Below are 22,624 nucleotides of genomic sequence, written 5' to 3'. Positions count from 1 at the left end.
TTTCATTTCTAGAATTTTCACTTGGTTCTTTAATCTTTAATCTTCACTTTAATCTTTCTTTCCTCTATTCAGTGAGACGACTGTTCTCTATTTGGTTTCCACAGCTTTGTGTTTTATTTTGAAAGGTGTCCTCAGGCAAAAAGCCAGAGAGAATGTTGAGTTCACCCTATTTGTTTCTTTTATCTCAAGGTCATGGTCCACACTATCTATTGTCCAATGCCTAAAAACAGTCATTCATATATTTTGTCTAGATTAATAGTTGTTTATTGTGGGAAAGTAAATTCAATACCTCTTCTCCATCATGGATGGAATCAGAAATTGTTCATTAAAAAATACCTATCTATTTACCTATCTATCTATCAAGATATCTTTTTATATTCTGCTTCTGATCATGATATCTGAAGTTCATGGGCTATCATTCTGCTGATTTTTATTTCTATTGATTCTTACTTTTTCCTATGAGTTTAATGATCTTTGACCATGAACTTTTATTTGTTTGATCTTAAATGTGAAGAGCCTAGGAGTTATGTAGTGGGTATTTTTCTCCAGAAAGGATTTGTAATTGCTACTTCTGGAAGCCAGGGGGCACTACCAACCTGGGTCCACTTCGGTCCACTTCTAGGATATTGGGTTTAACACAGAAGTGTCATGTTCTGCTCTTCTACCTTCTGGTAGTTGCTTAACCTTCAAAGCCCAGGTATACTATTGGCATTTGCCCTCTAGATAGCTGGGCTTTTCCAGTTTTCTAGTTGTTCAGTGTTCTTCTAATTTTAGTACAGTGTTAGGTTTTCAGTTTTTGGTGGAGAAGTTTTGGAGATTTTTTTTAGCCAAAAAAAAAGAAAAGAAAAGAAAAGAAAGAATAAATTAAGCTATTGATATTTATTATACAGATTAACAATCAACCTGTCATTTGATTAGTAGGTTATATTGGCATGAGTCATGTAATGTATCCTGAGGGAAAACTGGGGGTTCTACAACTTAGGGGAGCTCACAACACTGGCCTAGGAAGTCTTTTCACTTGGGCATATGTCCATATATCACATCCAGATAATTGGATTTAAGGAGTATATTTTAAACTATCTTTAACAAAGTGGATACATGGTTTATAAAGAATCTTGCAAAGGAACTATGTGTATGTAACATAAAGAATGAAAGCACAAGCACAAGATTTTAAAATATGGAAGATCAGATATTCTTATGCCTGATATTAGCACTTTAAAAACATCATTACAAGGAAAAAGCAATGATAATGTAATCAGATGTCACAGTGTCAGCCAACATTTAAAAATATTGAAATTATTAAGATTGTGTGAAATATAAATTTATGCACATTGTCCTTTAATATTATTTAACTCTAAGTGTATACTGTTCCTTAGGATGTTAGCTAATGATAGTATAAAGCTATCTGGTTAGCAAAATATTTAAAAATATTATGCAGATAATTGAAATATTATGAAAATAACTGTTTCCTGTAATGTTAGAAGCCATGCAGTATTGAATTCATTGCTTTGCAAAAAGACCCTTCTTTTTATCAACAAAGAGGTCCATACCAGTGGGGAATATAGTGGCATTTCCCGCTATGGTAAAAAAAAAAATAGCTTAAGAAACACACAAAGAAAACAATTTGTTGACAAAACTAAAATGCAGTCCCATTGATCAACCAAAACAGAAAAAGGAAAAGAAAAAACAAACTGAAGATTTGAAGAAAAAGGTACTTGAACAAATAGGCATTATGGAAGCTTTTCAGTGCAGTTGGATGGAAGCATAGATGTTTCTACACATCTCAGTTTATGGTGTTTGCTAAATTCTGTTCAGTGGTAAAATATACCAATAACTATTCTTTTTCTGCATGACCAAAGTAAAGATGTATCAAAGAATATATATTCTTATCAGTAAACAACTTCCTTAATAAAAACAATGTTTTATGAAAAAATCAACAAAGCAGTTGTTATAAATGATAATTTAAAAGGGATTTACAGAAGAATAGAAAAATGCAGTTTAGTTTTCACACACTTTGAAATGAGGAGTGACTATGAAAATCTTTTGTACCATGCAGATGTTTGATATTTATTTAGTGCCAAACTGTTTTTCATGATGAGTGATGATTTCCAGTAGCACTGTATCTTAAAAGAAATTAAAAAAATATTAAATCTAAACTTTCCCTTCAAGGTAAACGTGATAACAATAGCTAAGAAAGTTATTAATTTCCAGAGAAATTTGTGCTAGGAAGAGAGCATTTAGATAATAGGCATTTGGAAACACTTCCACAGTTTTGTGGGTTTTTTCTGAAAACAAAAATATAAATGTGTCATCTACATAAATTTTTATATCTACACTTAAAAATCATGGAAACAGAGTTTCTAACATGCTTAGAACCTCTCAGAATAAGAGTTTCAAAACCATTTTGAGATCATTTGCTAAACATTTCTAAATGTTATGCCTTCCAGTTTGCTATGAAAATGAATTGGCATTAGGGAAGATGGACATTTAGTAGCCAAATTACATTAAAAATTTTTTTTTGAATGGATGGAGTTTGGATGGATTTGAAAAATGAGTGTTATGATTTAGAAACTGCAGCCAACAGAGTAATTCTTCCACTTTTAACTTTGTATTTTGTGATTCCAGCCACAAAAACTCAATATCCAAATAAACTCTTCTTAGAATTGGACTTTTGAATTGCTGTACCACAAAGATTTTAATAACAGATTTTTAAAATAATGAAGTATATTCAGCTTCTTTGCTTTTATTTTGGCCACTAGTAAAGCAACATAAAAAATTACCTTGAACCATTTTAATTTCATCTTTATGTTTTATATTTTAGTAAATAAGAAAGTTAATACACATGTATTGGAGTATGTGCACAAATGCACTTTTTAAATGATTTGTTTGTTTATACATAAACAAACAAATTTTGATAGGTCCACTGCTTAACAAATTATTATAATCAAATGTTTATAATTGTGGTTTAGGGTAGCCAACAATATTTCTCTAAAACAGTTTTCCTTAAAAATATTTTTCACAAGTAAAAATTTGTTTTAGAACAATTAAAATGAGAAAAAAGAAAGATAAAATCACTCAAAATTCTACCAACCAGAGATAATCACTGTTGAAATTTTAGTGCATACCCTTCCAGATTTTATGAATTTATGCATCTTCTTTCACAAACATATGCTTATACTTCATTTAAAGCTGTTTTCATTGAGGACCTTTATACCTTACAGAATTTTTAAAAATTAAATTTACACGAGATTTTGGGACAGAGATTAAAATTTAAAGGAACAATACTAAGAGGCAACTTTGTGCTGTGACCAAGGATGAATCTTCATAATTAACTCTGTGTAGGATTATAATATCTGTTTAATTTAGTCTATTGCCTGTCATTTTAATGGCCTTTATCTAGATGTTAAATGTGTGGTTTAACTAAGAGGAGAAATTACCAAAAAATAGACTGACCAAATGTTGTGGTTTTTGGCTTGCTTTATCTTCGTATGGCCTATGTAATAAGGCAGATAGATAAAGGGAACAAAGATTTCTGGCAAGGCTTTGTTTCTCTTCAATGTTATCACTGTATTTGAAACATATAATTTGGTGTATAAACTAGAATTATTAACTGTATGTAATTGGATAGGGAATAGAACCCAGAGTGACTATCAATGAAGTCATTGTATCTTCCAAAACAAGCAGTTATCTTTTAGAGGTGTGGTCCTGGACCTAATCTCATATAACACTTTTTATCAATGACTAATACTATGAGAAAAAACAGTCATTCACACAGTAAATGAAACCTAATTGGGAAATGAAAACTAAGAAGAGGAAGTCACATTCTCAATGACCAGATTAGAACCAAAATGATCTGGAAAATTGGAGAAGTAGTAAGAAGTAAACAAAATGAGTAAGACAGAGGGGTGGGCTAAAATAAACAGGGAAGAAAAACAAGTTTCAAAAAGAGGAATGGCTAGCTACTGGCAAGTTTAGAAAATAACTTGGAGATTTTAACAACAAGCTGACTAAGATCGATAATGTAGTGTTATGGTTTAGAAAGCAAACATAACATTGTAAAATGTGTTCCTTACTAAAATTTACAGAAACTCCTGCTTCCTAGTTGAATGTCTTTTGCCAACACTAAAAACGTATTCTTTTTACCAGAAATGCCATTCACCTTAAGAACAAACATGGAGATCACAGCCAGTCAAATGGCAGGGATAGTAACAGAGGAAAAAACTAGTTTCACTGTAAGATGTAAGTCTTGGAGAAAGATGATTTTTTTTCTCCTGAAAGAGATGGAGTAATTGAATAATGATCTTTAAATAGGAGCATAAAGTTATGGAGATGAAAGACTATTAGATTCAGGCTCTCATGTACCCTAAGTAATTTAAAAGTGGATCAGTTGTACTCAGTTTTCACGAAGACTGAAAAAGAAAATGAAGTTAAATTGTACTGGGAAAGGGTTAATTCAGAATAGATAGGAATTTCAGAAATAGGGTAAAAGGGGTTGGTTGAAAATTGAAACCATTCTAAGAATCTGGTAGAATTTTCATTGACAGATTTTCTACTTTTCTAAAATGGTGAAATGTGATACATGAAGAGATGAAATACAAAAATTTAATGTCCTATCCAGACCTCAAGTTTTGTGATTTTTGCCTTAGGCTGTAACTGCTTGGTAATGTCAGAGGACATTTTTAAAATGCACTCTAATTGTGTTGCCTCCTTGAATCTAAGAGCAGTATCAGCAGCAGATGCTGATCGCAGCTCTCCTAAGAAAAGGACCTGGAATATACAGAGAATAGTATCCTAAGGAAGCGGTGTTCCTCTTTTATTTTCTTGATGATGCTACCCTATGCTGCTTTTATTTTTCTCGTTAAAGTTTTTACTTATTTTACAATTGATATGTATTAATTATAGGACATTTTAAAAGTCCAGACAAACAAGAACAAAAACCGTATGTGTAATTCCAAAATTTAAGGAGGAAAAACAAGTTAACCTTTTGAGGTACATCTCAGATTTTTCTCTCCATACATAGACATGTAAGATATTTTATAAAGTATACTTTTAATTTCTTATGTATATTAAGTGTTTATAAAAAGGGAACTTTGTAATTTCTTGCTTGATTTAATATCATGAACAGTATTTCCTATAAACTAGACCTGCATCGTCATTTTTCATGGCTGCAATAATTTGCATAATCCCTACTTTGGTTATTTAAGTGTTTCCAATTGTTCCCTACCTATTTTTAACGACTGCAATTGATATCTCCAAATAGCTTTTTTTTAACAGCAAAAAGAGCACTGAAACAAAGAAGGAATCCAGGGCATTTACTCAGCTACCTCATTATTTATTGAACACTTATTTATGCTGGGCACTGCATTAACTGGTAGCCGGGATAAGACAGGTTAAGGCAAGATCTCCACTGTTAATTAACCTCCAGTCTCATGGAATATAGAAAGACAAGTGTTGAGGAACAGGAGGCGACAAAACGCTCACCCCTCTCTTCAAAGTTAATCTAGTTTAAGAGAAAGTTGCTGGGTCAGGGACCAGGTGTATATATATTGATTAAAGTCTCTACACTTAATACTTCTTAGGTTCATCTGTAAAAAATATTAATCCACAACATCCACATTGCCCATTGTTTCAGGAGCTACACAGAGGGGAAAACCCAGTCAGAGCCTTTAGCAGCTTCTCCTCTTTCCAGGCAGAGAGGAAACCCTCTCCTCGGGCCTCCTGGCGCCCGCGCGTGCGCGGGAACAATTCCACCCACCGCCAGGGACCACCACCCGGCACTCCCGACTTTTCACCCCGTTCTCGGGTCCTACGCCAAGCGGTGAAAAGCAAAACTTCCACCCGACTACTTCCACTTAGAGAAGCCAGCCTGGCTGAGTATGGCTTTGAAGATCAAGTGCAAGGCTGCTTAGCACGGTGGTCAGAGTGAGGTTGGAAGACAAACTTTGTTACGTGTTAACTTGCTTGGAGCAAAGCGACTCTAGGCAGGATTTAGTTACGTTACAACTGCGCAGTGTTTTGTATTTGTTGTTGTTGTTGTTGTTTTAATAAAATCGTTTTAGTTGACGAATATGGAAGGAGGGCTATCTCAGGACTTGAAAACAATCATGCAGGATGGTTCAGCAGGTGGCCAGCCTGGCGCATGAAGGCCTCCTCCCACTTCGTGTCGGTTTTGACTACGGTTTCCGCGGCGGCTGGAGGGGAAGCATCCTCCACGCTGCAAACTCGCATCAATGGGATTCCCCTCGTGGGAAATGCCCCCTCCTGGCGGACGTGCTCCCGGAGGGCCCAGCGCGTCGCCGCGCCCTACGCCTCCCGGACGGGCGGGCGCGCGCGCGCGCGCGCTCCGCAGACTCTATCAAGATCCCGACTTGGCACCGCGCTCCCTCCGCGCCCCAGGCTAAGCCGGCACCACCCGCCGCCCGCCGCCAGCCGCCGTGGGGGGCGGGCGCGGCGCGAGGGGAGGGGAAGGGGTTCTCGCGCGATTGGGCGAGGTTTCCGGTGTTGTGACTGAAACCCGTCAATATGGCGGCGGTCGGCCGCGGCCGGTCGCTGAAGAACCTCCGAATACGAGGTAAGTCCGCTGCGGCCCTCACCCCTCGCCGCCGGGCAACCGCCATCCCTGGCACTTGCCTCCCCTTGGTCATGGGCGGGGGGAACGAGCCGGGGCGCTGGCCGGAGCCAGGGCTGCCTCCGCTGGCCTGGGAGCGAATCCTAATTGGGGCTATGTGTCTGTTTCGCGCAGGGCGGAATGACAGCGGCGAGGAGAACGTCCCGCTGGATCTGACCCGAGGTAACGCGGGGCGCTGCGGGCGCCGGCGAGGGCATCTTAGTGGGGAGGAGCCGGGGGCTCGGGGCCGTGGGCAGGGGCCGGCCCCGCACGGGACCCGCGGGGGTGCGGGAGGCAGAGCCCGAGCCCCGCCTGCCGGCCCGCGGGAGCCGAGCCGGGGGCAGTCTCCCCGGACCCATCCCCCTTCCCCGTGCCCGCTTTGCTCGCTCCGAGCCCTTCTCCGGGCCTCTGGGTGCTGCGGGGAGCACCGAGCGGGACTCGGCGGAGTCGCCGACCCTTTGGGTTCTCTAGACCCGCGGGGGAGCGTTGTCCTCCTGTCCCGGAGCTCGAGCAGCTGAATCCCAGGGGCGGCCGGAGGGAGGTAGAGGCTGTTATTTAGGTTGCCGGAGGACGTCTGAGGGAAGAGCGACCACATCCTGCCCTCCTCGTCCCCCAGCGCCGAAGCCGGACCTGCTCGGTCCTTGCTGACTGCGTGACTGTTTTTCTCTTTGCCCACTGCCCTGGGGGACCCGCAGCATAGATAACTCGGTAGTGAAACCTGGAGCCCGTGATTTCTGCGAAGTGTCTGGTTTACGCTGTATTTCCCTCTTGTTTCCCTTTCCCGGGCCTCTGAGACTGTAGTTGGCAAAAACCGGCCCCTCACCCGCGTTGCAGGTTCATTGTTTACCTCCTGCAGTGGCGATGGGTTTGTTTACACCTTCGGAACTGGGTAAACCCCTGCTATATTTTTTAAGGACCCCAGCCGGCTACTGGCCAGTATATCTTCTATCAGTCACCGTACTGGAATTTATTCGACAATATCTCGTTGAGCGTTTAGTAGTTATATACAAGGTTTCTCTTTTCTCTTCCACGGTAAACAAGATTTGGTCTATTGATTCCGAAGAAGTCGTGTTTCACGCGGGCTGTAACTTAGCGTGTAACCTGGTTCAGCTGTATAGAATCAGTTTCCTTTTTGAGATCTGAAAAGCACTTTAGGAAGTTTAAAAAAACGTCGTTTTAAACATTCTATATAAAATTAAAAAAAATTTTTTTAACCTACGTTCTGCTTAACATAATGACTATTATCTACAGTATTTGTTAGATGCGGGCTCATTGTTGAGGATCATCTCTGTATTTAAAGCATAGCGCATTCTCTAATTTGTTTTATTTTGTGTATCATAATGTAAGATTACTGTTTTGTAAACTAAAAGGCTAGTTTTTATTTAGCTACAAGAGTACATTTTTGTAACAATATTTTATTCTGAAAGTTCTAGGACTTTGTTTCGGGTGAACTAGGTCCTTTTACAGGCAGAAGAGTTTCTAAAATAAAATAGGGCTTAAGTAATAGAAATGACAACTAATTAGATCACTAATGCACTAAATTAGAACAGTTTTTCAGCAGATAGGGTTTGAATATTAATGTAGGGAGATGTAAAACTTTTGACTAGTGTAACTGTTTGGAAACCTGACTGTGTATAACACACATATTGAAAAGTCTATATGAAATATATGTGGAAAAAGATTTTCTAGTAAATTTGCTAACAAAATAAGCGAAATTCCCACAGGGCTCAATTTAGCATTTGAGTTTTGTAACAGATGTAGTTTTAGTGATTTAATTTATACATGCGCATATGTTTTAGATGGAGGTGAAAAGACCATTTATTAGATAGATCGTGGGTCTAATTTGTGTATTAAAGACCTCTTTGAATGTGGTGCTAGAAATAAGTTATAGTTGTGCTTTAAATTGACTTCACTGAGCTCCTATATATAGTGGTTTCTCTGGTTCGTGTCAAAATTATGAGTTGTAAAAGAGCTTATGTACAAATTTGATACCTTTGGTTTACTCCAGTTTTACTCAAGTATACAGATAACTGTATATTTACTATTTAAAATGCTATATTTCCTGAGAATTTAGTAAACATCTATGTCCTTAGGTGTTTCTGGGATAATACAGATAGTGCAGAAAATGCCATTTCTGCTTGCCCTGACAAGATGTATTTCAGTTTGGAATGAAATATACACAGCCCGATGAATCTGATTGCAAAAGCAATATACAACTAGGAGTGAGAGGGCATTTGAGAACTGTGTTCCAGAGTCTTAAGGAAGTTTTGAAAAAGTAATCTGAGTTAGATTCATTGTATAGTGACTCTATTGTTTGAGAAATTGCTATTCTGACAAACATTCATTGTTAGAAGAAGGCTTGTGGATCTAACATGAAGAAAGTTCATGAGGAATTAAACTTTAGTAATCATTTGAGAACTGTGGGGCAGTCTGGGTTGCAGCTGTTTGTGGATTGGATTACGGCATGTTTTAGATAAAGTGTGGGTAACCAAAAAATTTTTTTAATGCTAAGGCAGTGTTTGCTCTCATTCTCATTATTTTTATGTAAGCTTTGAGAAATTCACTGTGTAGCTGTATAACAAAGTTCATTATAAAATAGAGGCCATGGTCATTGTAATTCCTGAATGAGCCATCAATGTGTAGTATAAAGTCAAATAGTTCTGAGTTGTAATCTCAGCTGTGATACATAATAGGTGATTTGGGGCAGGTTATTTGACCTTGATTAACTCTTGTTTTCTTCAGCTCAAAAAAAAAAAAGAGATTAATTTCAGGTTATTCTTGAAGGTTGTTAAGAATGTGATAAGTAAATCAGCTAGGCCATATAGTACTCAGCATGGGACCTAGTCCTTTGTGAGTGATGTTAACTAAATGTTAGTTGCTTTCATAAACTATGAAATCAAAATTATTTATATCACATTTAAAATATTTCAGATGATTGTTTTGATTATTATAAACTTGTTAATAAGGAATTATGGTAGTGAAGCTTTCTTTTTTTGAGACATACAGTTAGTTGGGTATAGTCTTTCTGAACTAGAGTTCTTTTTATTTTTTTTAATTTATTAAGAAAAGCTTCAAAATGTATAAAGTATATGTGAATGTATGAATATAATAAATGTAAGGAGCTCTTATATGTCCCCCATCATTTAGTTTCCTCGTGCCCCCACCCCAACTGTGATCATTTTTTTCTTCCAGTTTTACTGAGACGTAATTGACATACAGCACTGTATAAGTTCTTGAATGTAACAACTGTAAAAAAAAAACAAACAAACAAACAAAACTGTAACATTACCAGAATTAGGCCTAAGCAAGGAACAATCTATTATATGTACTTAAGAAAAAATGTGATATTTTCTTTAATAGAATCTTAGAAGTTTTCTCCCTGACTCCAGAAAATTTCTTAGTAATAAGACGTGGCCAGCCTTGCAAGCATCTTTAAGCGCAGGAGAGGCTTAAGGTTCTTTGGTTTTCGTATTGATGTTAGTGCTATGGTTTATACGAAAGTGCTTTAATTAGAAATTGTTTTTGGATTAATTTCGATCTAGTTCAGGAATTTTATTGTAGGAGATCCTATAGTTGATATATTGGTGATTGTTGCTTTAAGTTTTGTTCAGACAACTACTGTACTTAATCATTAAAGTCCCTGATACTTGCTATTGGTATCATTAAATACTCTCTGTTTTGCATGCCAATTTATTTTGAAACCAAAATGCTTCCCTTAACCACTTCCACTGCAAGGATAGTCTGTTTTTTTTTATCAGTCCACTAGTACATCTCTTCCTGGTACTGAATAACTTGAAGAGAGACAGAGTATTCTTCCTGTGTAAGCCCTTCCTACTATAATTTAATTATTGTGTTCAAGGTGAATTCCCAGGACATGGAAACATGTATATTCAAATATAACTTAGAATATAATTTATTTTTAAGTATTGAGTTTTGTATTTTTTTTTTTTTTTTTTTTTTTGCGGTATGCGGGCCTCTCACTGTTGTGGCCTCTTCCGTTGCGGAGCACAGGCTCCGGACATGCAGGCTCAGCGGCCATGGCTCACGGGCCCAGCCGCTCCGCGGCATGTGGGATCTTCCCGGACCGGGGCACGAACCCGTGTCCCCTACACCGGCAGGCGGACTCTCAACCACTGCGCCACCAGGGAAGCCCTGAGTTTTGTATTTTTTGACTATCCAATCCTTTTACTTTTCCATTAGTAGGAATAAAAAGATTGACTGTCTTAGCTGCTGTTTAATAACTAGGAAAGTAGGAAGGTTATCTGAATGATGCAGATTTGAACACTTAACTTTTTGTTTTGTGATTCCTTCTAGTCTGGAGATTACTCATGTTGTTTAATCCCTTACTTCAGTTAGACAAAACAAACATTGACTGCTTTTTATATAATAACTGCTGAAATAAGTGCTGGAGGAGTAAAGATGAGGAAGATGTTACTCCCTTTTTAGGAGTTTACTGGAACAGACATAAAGAAGTGATTGCAATACGCAACAATAAACTGAGTAATCAAACTGTACAAGAAGCAGAAGTAGCCTAGAGGAGAGAATGATTAACTCTGGTGGGTAGAGAATCAGGCAGCTTCACAGAGGGGTTGACGTCTCATAAGAATTGTGGACATAGTGGAAGGAAATGTGGGCTCTCAAGAGAATATACCACACCTTGGGAAAGGTAAAGTCTGTAGGAAGAGGAGCTGCTCTGGAGGCCCCTGATAGAATCTAAGAGATCATGGGACACTAGACCAGGGTATTGGAGACAGAAATGAAGTTGAATATATATTGGAATGGAGGAACCAACTAATTTGTTTTCTCCAGATTCTAAACTGACTTTGGAATCCTCGTACTCTGCTCAGAGAACTGTTATTTCTTTATTAGGATGACAGAAGCTGTCTAATGTGAATCCCCTTGTCTTCTCCCCTTTGTATTTCACCTATACTTACCTTCTGTTTTCCCGAGTCAGAGGATGAAGCATCTCTGTTCATTTCCAAGGCTAAACTGGAAAGGAATTTTATGCTCCTAATTCTGTTTCCCCTTAGATTCTTTGTAGAACTAATATTTCTTGCTTTTTCATTTCTTCCTTCTTTTGGCTCAGTTTTCTCATATTCAGCATTTGTTGTTGTATTCATATGGAGCAGGTACTTTGCTAAGCATGGAATGATGGTGAGACACGTGGAATAATAAGGGCAAAGATTTCAAAACAGTTATTTTTTCATAGGCTCTACACACAGAGTAGTTTATCTTCACTCCACAGTTTTCTTCCTTAACTCCTTTAGTCTTGTAAACACAGCTCTCCCCCTGTACTTAAAATAGTTTCTTAAGGGATGCTAGTAACCTCATGCAAAATTCATTGGTATTTTTAAGTTCCCCATTCTATTATTAGTACTACTTACTGTATTAGTAGTTTTGTTCCAGGCACTAAAACATATTATTTTTCTTAATCTTCGACAACTCTTTGAGGTACTCCTAGTATCCGTATTTTACAGTTGAAGGTATAGGCTTTCAAATTCTAACAGACTGAAACTCAGAAAGGTAAGTTATTCAGCCAGGGTCACAGGGCTAGTGAGTGACTAACTGCAGATCATGCACTTGTAGCTACTACACTATTGCTATTCTTACAACTCCTGGTTCTTTTCCTACCTCTCCTTCTCTGTTTACTGGCTGGACTTCCAGCTCCTTAAGCAAGTGTGCCCTAAGGTTCTGTCCTTGATTTCCTTGTCTGCTCTCTTATCGATGCTAGCTCCCTGAGCACCCTTTTCACTCATGGATTCAAGAATCCATGAATTGAGATGGTTACAGTAATTACATTTTTATTCATACTTTCTCTTCTAAGCTTGCAAAACATATTAGCATGTATGTCTGGTAATCATCTCAGAGTTGTGGTTTATAAAATTTTGCACTCCAACGCCTACCCACCTTTCACTTTCTAGGTACCACCACCGTCCTCTGTTATTCAAGCTAGAGACCTATTGCTCATCTTCTTGGTTCATTTGCCATGTCCCCCCAATTTGCCTCTGAAATCTCTTTCTCCTTCTATTCTCATTGTCATTGGTCTAGTTCACATCCTCATTATCTCATTTGGTTGACAGTAAAATTTTTTTTTTCTCTTTTTTTCACTCCCTCTGCTATATGATTGCCAGGATTATTTCCCTGAAATCTGGAACTGATCTCATTCCCTTACATAAAACAAAACAAAGCCAACAACAACAAAAACAAACAAACAAAAAACTGTATACACACACTTTACAGGTTTCATTTTTGCTCACAGAATAAAGTCCAAATTTCCTAGCTTTGAAGGCCTTTTATGATTTATTCTAGACTTATTTTCTTCTGTACTATCTTAACCATACTATTCTAAATCAGTCTGCCTCTCCACATAGTTCACTTGTGTAACGCGCTCCCTCCCTCCTTTTCACACAGTGATTTTCAAAGGGGGTTGGGGAGAATTTGCTAGCCTAAAGTACCTACCTCCCCATTCCTGTTCTTTCCCCTTGGAGATTGTGTTATGCCCGTGATTGAGAATCCCTGCTTTAGTCAAAGACGACTGTTTGTTCTTCCTTGCACATGGCATGCAGTGTCTATTTACTTTTCTTTGCATAGGTGGTTTTCTCTGCCAAGAATTCCATTTTCAGCACTCTTTAGAGAAATCCTAATTCTTTAAGTTCTAGGTCATATGCCACTTCTGGGAAAATCCTTCCTTATCATCCCAGTGGGAATTCATTGCTTCCTCCTCTACTTTTCCACATTTTTATTACTTTCTAAATATCACTTACCATTGCCTATTTAAGTTCCTTGTTCACTACTTCTCTCACTAGAATTTAAGCTTCTTCCCCAGCGTATATCATTTGATAATAACCGAAACATTTATTGTAAGGAGGAATGGAGAGAGAGGTGAGAAAAGGAGCACAGTATTAAGGAGAGTAGAAGTAAAAGAGTATTTTAAGTTTGCAAACTTGAGGGACAATGAAAGCGATGGTGCCAAGAAATGGAGAAATCATTTTGGAAGAGATGATAATGAGTTCAGCTTTTCACTTTAAGTGTCGGATGATTGACTCTGTCAGAGATGTGTAAGAGGTAGCGAATGCTGAAATGGATGTTTTAGTAGTTGTTCTTGTGATCTGATTGTTCTCTGCTTTAGGGCCTTGAGAGAGGGAAGAATGTAAATGGAGGAAGAGCTGAAGAGCTGAAGGTCTGAATGTTAGAGGATAAGCCGATTAGAGTATATGTCACAGCATAGGAATCAATAAGAAGAAAGGGGTGAAAAAAAAGAGAAGAAAGTTAAAAATTAGTAAGATTGTGATCTTTGAAGCCAAGTGGAGAATTTTGGGTTGAAGAGATTGAGAGACTGTAGCACTGAAGTTGGGTTCTGGAGAACTCAGTTCTTCTCTTCCTTAATCTGAGGATGATCTTGGCCTGCTACTTTCTCTGGGCTTCAGTTTCCTGATCTCTGAAATGTGTACTACTTTCCATGCGTAGCACTTTCACCATCAGTCTTTGTGATTCTCAGATATCACGATGTTTCGGGGATATTGAAAGGTTAAAGAGAAAGCCTTGTTAAATCTCTTGTTAAATTACTGTGAGAAGGTTTCCCATAAACAGCAATGAATACATGTAGCAGTATGGTGTTTCATAGCACTTTAAATGTAAATTATAGTCAACTCTCAGTTTCCTTGTAAGTGATCATCTGCAGTGACTTGCTGCCTCCTCCCCCCTCTCAGGCCTCAGGCTACTGAAATAGGGCTGTGAAAAGCACAGTGGGGTGAGTGACTGGTTTGCGTGCCTGTGTATGCGTACTTCTATTACAAGCTAAATACAGTCCACTCTCAGTTACCTACACTTAAGAAAAAGGTGAATAATGGTGGAAGATTGCTAAATATAATCTCAATAGCATTATTTATATATGGTTTGGGAAGATTTTATATTCTTTCTTCCCCTACAGTAGATTGATGTATCTTTCATTTGAATTATTAGCATCAATTTTTATTTCCTAAGCAAATACTCTTAGAATAGTGGATGTAAACAGGCTAAATTTATTAGGTAATCCAAATATGAATAGTTGAGAGTTGACTGTTAATGCTTTTTGGATCATCCATTGTTTTGTATTATCTGTGCTTTTTTGTTAGTGTGGCCAGGTTAAAGCTGAATAGCTACTTTAAAATTATATCACTATAATGAATGTACTTACAAGATTATATAGATGCCAAACTAAATTGAAAATAATTGTGTAAAACTAGCTAAATATAACATTCATGTGTTCAGAGTCATAAGGTTGAAAGAGAACCTAAACCTAAGTACCTTCTTAAAATTCCTGTTACAAAGTCCTCTGGCCAGACAGATTGCATAAACTGAGCAATGTGCCTAGTAATGATGAAATTTATATATAATATAATAAAATTGAGGATGTGCCAGGGCTTCAAACATGCCTGTTCAAGGAGTCAGTTGAGTTTAGTAAGCAGTATAGAAGAGCTTTTTAACCTTAATTGCCTGGATTTTAAAGAATCTGGCCCTTTCAATTACTCTGCCGTTTTTTTAATCCCAAAATGTTGAAGAATTTGGATTTGTAGTGGTTTGTTAATGTCAAGACAGCATATTTTTATTATATTATCAGGTTAGTAAGTGTTAATGTGAATCAGGAAGGCATAATTCTTGGCTTTAAGGAGTATTATACTATATTTGGGATATACCTGTATCAGGGCATAGTATTTGAAGTACCTGCCAATTATCTTTATAAAGGAATCAAAAGCCAGAGGAATTCAGAAAAAAAATGGGAGATAGGTAAGGAATGACCTAGAGGAGAGTCCTCATAGAAGTGTTGACACCTGTTAACACCTTTGCATAAAAGTGTAGTATTTGAATGGTTAGAGCCCTGGATCAGTGTTTTAAAAATCATGCTTAATTTTGTGAACTAACATGTTCCTGGTATATTATTCAGTATTTGAAGATAATGTTGAGAAAGAGTTGGTTATGAGTTCTGTATATAAATCCCTTAACTACTGAAGGCTGATTGTATTTTGGGCTAGGGCTTTTCAAACCTTTGAAGGTAGTGCTGGACTGGACGTGAGAGATTTTAGGCATATTGTGGAGTAATTGTGTGCTTCTCATTAAGAGTATATAGATGCTTGGCTGCATTCCAAACCCAAGCATAAATGATTTCTTTTCTTCCATTGTTTTGTAGTATATGTGTCTCCTCTCCCCTTCATTAATACTGCATGTTCAAAGGGCTCTGTAAATTTGTATCAAACTTATTTCTAGATGTGTGCAGTTTGGAAATAGAGACTATAAGTGGGATGAGTAGTGTTTTTGTTATTTTCCATGCTAAAATGACCGTATTTTCTGATTTCAAAATTTAAACGTGTGGCCTGACAGTTTATATTTGAGAGAGAATATTTGAAATTAAGCTTATCCTGAAAAACATGGACTGTTTCATTGCCAAATCCAGACACCCTACCCTCTAGTTATTTGGGTAAAGGATAAACAGTGGGGAAATTAACACTCTATTAAAGGAGCAAAACGAGAGTTGAACTGCCACTTTCAGGGATTTTAGTAATCTTGTTCAGAACCCAGTTTAATTTCACATGTTTCTTATAATGAATAAATAGTGAAGAGACACAGAAGCTGTAAACAAAGAAGATTGCCAAGTAATTTACTTTTAGTTGCTAAGAAGAAACAACTTGCCAGTTGAAAGTGTATTTTAACTGTTTTTAGATGTGTGTACATATATATTTTTATCAATAGTTTCATACTTTGAGAAATCACATCTTAAAATAGTATTGCTAGTTATTTCCATGCTTAATGTTCAACCCTATAAAACTTTTAATTGCCCTGGTTTTTTTTCCACTCATAATTCTGTATAATACACTCCCAAACCTTCACCACACCACCATCACCACAACCCCTTCCCCCAGGAAAAAAGAGAAAAAGAAAAACTGACGGGAATAGAGTTGCAGAAGGAGTGAGAAGACTCCAGGTTGGAGGTAGGTGAGCTGTGAACTCGAACCTTTAGCTACACAGCAGTATCTGGGGTGGCAAGTGGAATATTGTGGAATGTTTTATTTAACACATGTGTTGTAGGTAAGATTTTAATCATATCTATCACATAACATTAGTATAAAATCGTGGTAATGGGATATTTGAATACAGATAGCTATTTCCTATCTTGTTTATTTAGAGTGACTTGTGGTTTTACTTTATAGGTTGTAATTTCTAATGGTATTTTCGAATGTCATAACTTGGTATAAAGCAGGTCGGATTAATTCTTATGTTGTATGAGATTTCGTATGTCATTTAAGAATAATTCTTAACATAAGATTTTATAACTTTTTAATGAGTTTAAAAGTTATAATTTTAGATTAGTGTAGTCTTAAAAATGTTTAAGTCACTTTTTATTTTTAATAAACCTTAAAATAGCCCTTTTCTCCTTTGTCACGGGAGAATTCAGTGTTTTGTGTTCATGTTTCAACATTGTTTTGAATATATAAGTGTATACTGTTTTACCTAGCGTAACAGAAGAAATTTTTCAAAATGCTGGTTAGTTTTCAAAAGGAAATAAAAAGATTAAGAGATTTGGATAAACTATGGCAGTTGCCTTTTGCTATGTTATTGTTTCTTGTAATAGTTATTTTGTTTTGTTAAAAAAGGTTTAGATTTAATTTTTGAGTCCTAGGAAAATTTTTTTACTTATATCAGTAATTGTGTCTCTATTATAAAAGTACCACAGGAAAAAGTGTAACTATTTTTAAAGTAAGTAACTATATTACCACTAAATATTCACCGGGGGTACTTGAATATGAGTAGATTTGGGGCAGGATGTGTGTGTATAAATATTATTTCTATTTTTAAGCATATATGGAAGCTACTTTAAAAATTATTTTTTTACTTTTACTGTGCTGTAAAATACAAACTATATAACTGGACTTATTAACATTATATGGAAAATAGGGATAAATAGGTTGTGATTATGAGGAATTAAGGGGCTCTGCTGTCAGTAACATGTACTAACTGTAGTGAATAAACTTGGTGATGATACATACTTTGAATTTTTATTGGTATCTTTTGGAGTGCTTGCTTTTGCATCCTGGTTGTTTTCCAGATAGGTAATTGCTTCATAGCATAGTTCAAGGTAGGTGAGGTATGACTTGACAAAGTTGTTATATATGTCTACAATATGGATAGTAGGATTATATGTATAAAGATAGATAGTAGGGTACTAAGATGGACAAAATAACATTTAGTAACATGCTAACTGCATGATACACAGTCTAACACTGTAACTAAGGGCCTGAGCTTTGGAACCAGATAGATCTGGATTTGAATCTTGACCTTGCCTCTTAGAATTTTTTGACTCTGGACAAGCTGCCTTGCCTAATTTATTTATTTATTTATTTTATTTTATTTTTGGCTGTCTTGGGTCTTTGTTGCTGCATGCAGGCTTTCTTTAGTTGCAGTGAGCGGGGTCTACTCTTCGTTGCAGTGCGTGGGCTTCTCATTGCGGTGGCTTCTCTTGTTGCGGAGCATGGGCTCTAGGCATGCAGGCTTCAGCAGTTGTGGCACGTGGGCTCAGTAGCTGTGCCTTGCGGGCTCTAGAGCGCAGGCTCAGTAGTTGTGGCACACGGGCTTAGTTGCTCCGTGGCATGTGGGGGTTTTCCGGGACCAGGGCTCAAACCTGTGTCCCCTGCATTGGCAGGCGGGTTCTTAACCACTGCGCCACCAGGGAAGCCCCAAGCTGCCTTTTCTGATCATGTTTTCTCATCTCTGTTGGAGACAGTTGTTTGAGGAGTGATTGAAATGTTTGTAAAATATTTATTACAGTTTTGGCATGTTAGATATAAATAGATATTAGGTATTCTTTATCTGGTCTGTTAAAGCAAAGGAGATGAGAGGAGGGGGAGATTAAGTGTGAGCTGGGAAAAATTGTTTCAACGTTGAGTGAGTGAATGTGGTTAAATCGAGGAATATGGCGTGAGTAAAGACATGAAATATTTTACTGAGAGAAGAATAAGAAAGATACAGAATTTTAGTATTCATATTGGATTTGTAGGATAAGGGTATTGTAGGATAGAGGGCCTCGTGGAGATGTTAGAACTTCCTTTTTTTGTTGTTAAAATATTTAATATAGTGAGAAAGCAGTAAATGTTATTTATATTTTTTAATTGAAAGAAAGCATAAATCCGAAAATTGTCATAAATGTACAGTTCTATGAAACTTGACAAATTGATAATCACAACCCAGATCAAGAATCAGAATATTGCAGTACCCTAGAAGTTACCATTCTTTCTCCATCCAGGTACTACTTCCCCCACCAAGGACACCACTATTCTGACTTCTAATACCATAGATTAGGTTTGCCTGTTTTTGAACTTTATATAATTTTCTCCTACACTAAATATACCCTTTTGTATTTGACTTCAATGCCCAATGTTATGTTGTATCACTCTGTTGTATGTAAAGTTATAGTTATTTTAATCCAATTCTGCTTATGTGTGTTAGGTATGTCATGATGTGTATGGATTTTTTTCATTTGGATGGGCAGAGGATTTATATGAGTGGTTAGAGTTTGGAATAATTACACTAATTCCAATTTAAAACATTTAAAATCATTTTCTGAATATCTCTGTTTTTTCCTCTTCAGCCTGACCTTTTAATGTTTTAGCCATGGAAACATCTAGATAGGTGAATTTTTTTTTCTTTAATTTTTTTCATAATGACTATTTAAATAAAAATTATAATCAAATCACCATAAAGAGTTAAAAGCTACCAGTTAGAAAGTTGGAAAAACTAGAATTCCAATCCAATAAAAGTTTTGTGTTGACCTAATTAAATTGGTGGAATGGTTACGGAAATTGGCTTAGTATTTCTATGGAGAAAAAGGGAGGATGATAAACAGTTCTTGGTCTTCACTGCAATAATCTCATGTGGAAGACATCATTAATATCTTCGTGTGATTGTTTCTCCGTCTTTCCCTTGTTTTCTTCAATTTCTCTTATCGATTTGTATTTCTCTTATTCTATTTCTAGTCTTCTGGTGACTCTTCACATTTTTCTTTTCCCGTACTTAATAGTGTTTTATATTCCTTGATTTAAAATAAATTTTAATTGTTAAAAATTTTTTTCAATTAGTTCTTCATTGAATTTTAGGCTTTTGTCTCTGAGTTGGTGATGCTTTGTTAGAAAAAGATTCCACTGCCCATCTCTTGGTATGCATATCCCCAAGAAATTAGAACTGAGTATTGCATAGAAAATTGATTAAATACTTGACAGCAACTTGGCAACATGTGCTTAGCATAGATGAGTAAAATAAAGAGCATTTTACTTATTTCAATATGCAAAAGCAAGAGTAAATATGAAAGTGAAACAAAAATATTCAACTATACTGAAGGTGAAGAAGTTTTGATGAAGTGCATTTTCTAAATGTTGGTAATTTTAAAGATATTAGTATTCACTCCATTTAAAATATTTTATGCATCTACTCTTTGGAATTATGGAAAACAATGACTGGAATTCCCTGAAGGTGGGAACATTTAATAACCCTGGAATATCCTTGCTGATTCTGAGTCTAGACTGTTCAGTTCACTGAACAGATTTAAGCTGAGTGCGGATTATTAGCTCCCAAAAGAATACTTGTTTTGGGGCTTCCCTGGTGGTGCAGTGCTGAAGAATCCTCCTGCCAATACAGGGGACATGGGTTCGAGCCCTGGTCCGGGAAGATCCCACATGCTGTGGAGCAAATAAGCCTGTGCACCGCAGCTACTGAGCCTGCTCTCCAGAGCCCATGAGCCACAACTACTGAGCCCGTGTGCTGCAAATACTGAAGCCCGCGCACCTGGAGCCCATGCTCTGCAATAAGAGAAGCCACCGCAATGAGAAGCCCGCACACTGCAACAAAGCGTAGCCCCCGTTCTCCACTAGAGAAAGCCCATGCATAGCAGTGAAGACCCAACACAGCCAGAAAAAAAAAAAAGAAAGAATACTTGTTTTTAGTGGTGAATTTTGAGTGATTGCTTGTTTGATTCTATTAGGAATGGTAAAATGCAGTAAATCTATATTTTTAACCATCTTTTTCAGGATTATATTAGTTATTGCTCTTGTACCTACTGGTACATGATTTTTTTTTCCAAAGTATTTTAAATGATTTTTCCTAGCCTAGAGCTGAACTAGTGTGGTAAATTTTTTGCTGTCTAATATGATCAGAACTTGGTCTAAAATGATATTTTGATTATCAGAACATTTCAAATTGTGTGAAGGATTTATCAAATGATGTGTTGTTATAGCAGGCAATCTAGAAATTATATACTTCGAAGTAGATGTTGTTTTCCTTCTAAGCAGTCCTCTTGGAAGGGCATGTACTTGTTCTAGTGGTGATGTCACTGTTCAAAACATTTAAAACAATTCTGCTTCTGAAGATTATTAAAGCTTAAAATTTAGACTTTTAAATTGGTATTTGGTTTGTCCTTTGGGATGAATTGGAGTTCAGGAAACGGTTAAATATAAATTGGACTCAAATGTAGTGGGAATTCATTAACTCAGTGATTTATTCACTCATTAATTTGAAAAGAATTCGTCGAGCATCTGCTGTATTTTAGCACTGTACTGGAATATGTGTGAGAAGATAATTTTTCTAAAAAATATACAACCACTATATGTGATGACTGCCATTATAATCTAGTCCCTGGCTTCCTCACAACCGTTGTCATTTACTAACTCTTTTCTTTTTGTTCACTATATTGGGCAAAACAGCCTCCTTTTTTATTCATTCCTACTCTTCTTCTCTTTTCAGGGCCTTCGTACTTCTGTTACATTCTGTCTAGATTATTCTTCCCCTAATCTTGGGAGGCTTGCTCCCTCACTTTATTTAACTCTGTTCAAATATCACTTTATCAGTGAGGCTTTCTCTGATCATCTTATCTAAAGTAGCCCTCATCTCCATCACTTTCTATTCTTTTATATTGTTTTCTTCTGTAGCCCTTGTCACTGCTGCCAGTTACAGTATTATTTGTCTGTCTCCCTGGAATGTAAGCTTTGTGAGGACAAGCACTTTGTGTTGTTCACCATTGTATCCCCAGAGCCTAGAACAGCTCCAGCACATTTTATGTGCTTGATAAGTCTCTATTGGCTGAATAAATGACCATCAAATTTGTGTTTAGCTTGAGGGCTCCAGGCCCATTTTTTCATGGTTTACTCAATATCTTAACAATGTAGTCATGTATATGAAGCTTTCTGTGTTTCATACTTAACTAATTATCTTACTATTCTAAAAATCTTTCTATATTTTCCATTTGGGTTTTAAAAGAATTACTTTAATGGGGCCATGTCACCCAGGAGGACACCCAGGAGACATTCTAGCCTCATTCTTTGTCCTTATTCTACACATCAAATCTGTGACCAGATAATAATGATTTTATCTCTGAAATACTGGTAAAATCTTTTTTCCATTTCTGTTGCCATGCCATTCTTGAGGCCTCATTTTCTTTCTTGGGTGATTGCAATGGCTTCATAACTACTATCCCTGTTCTAGTTCTATCCTTTCCCAATCTACTCTCTTCACTCTAGCTAGAAACACATTTTCTACAAAGTTAATCTGAATTTCCTCAGCTGGGTGGAATATCTTCCTTCTTTGGGCTTCTACAGTATATTGTATGTTACCTTTCTCGTAATATTGTTATAATTTGTTCACTCCTGCCTCCCTCAGTCATAGTTGACAGATATCTATTTACCTTAACTGTGTGCTGAGTACTGTTCTTTTGCTGGTGATTCAGCGGTGAAAAACATTGAATCTTTCCCCTGAGGAGTTTATGTTCTAGTAAGGAGAACACAGACAGTAAACAGGTGAACACAGAATTTTAAGTATGAATAAATGCTCTGAATAATGTAAAATTGGAGTATGTGAAAGAGAGTTGATAGGTGGTTAGGGGGTTGGTCAGAGGAAACTTCTCTGAGGCAGTGATATTTAGTTGATCCAGGACTAATGGGGAGGCACCAAGTGAAGAAGTAGGGGGAAAGTCTTCAACAAGTAGAAGGAACATAAAATATT

The 22,624-nt window shown here is 37.0% G+C and overlaps 1 protein-coding gene across 5 annotated transcripts in view; it reads left to right on the top strand.

The window, feature by feature from the left end:
- Positions 1-6,490: 6,490 nt before the first annotated feature.
- The window catches only part of RICTOR (RPTOR independent companion of MTOR complex 2), a 121,842-nt gene continuing 105,708 nt past the window's right edge, over positions 6,491-22,624 (top strand). For all 5 annotated transcript variants that reach the window (XM_060092831.1, XM_060092830.1, XM_060092828.1 and 2 more), the window contains exons 1-2: positions 6,491-6,571; positions 6,743-6,790. In XM_060092831.1, the coding sequence (XP_059948814.1) occupies positions 6,523-6,571; positions 6,743-6,790 (97 nt within the window). In that variant the 5' untranslated portion in view covers positions 6,491-6,522. The remainder of the gene's footprint in view (positions 6,572-6,742; positions 6,791-22,624) is intronic.

The sequence above is a fragment of the Mesoplodon densirostris genome, chromosome 3, assembly GCF_025265405.1.
Source record: "Mesoplodon densirostris isolate mMesDen1 chromosome 3, mMesDen1 primary haplotype, whole genome shotgun sequence".
Classification (NCBI taxonomy): domain Eukaryota; kingdom Metazoa; phylum Chordata; class Mammalia; order Artiodactyla; family Ziphiidae; genus Mesoplodon; species Mesoplodon densirostris.
The sequence above is the reverse complement of the archived record's forward strand: the minus strand, read 5'-3'. Positions and strand labels throughout refer to the sequence as shown.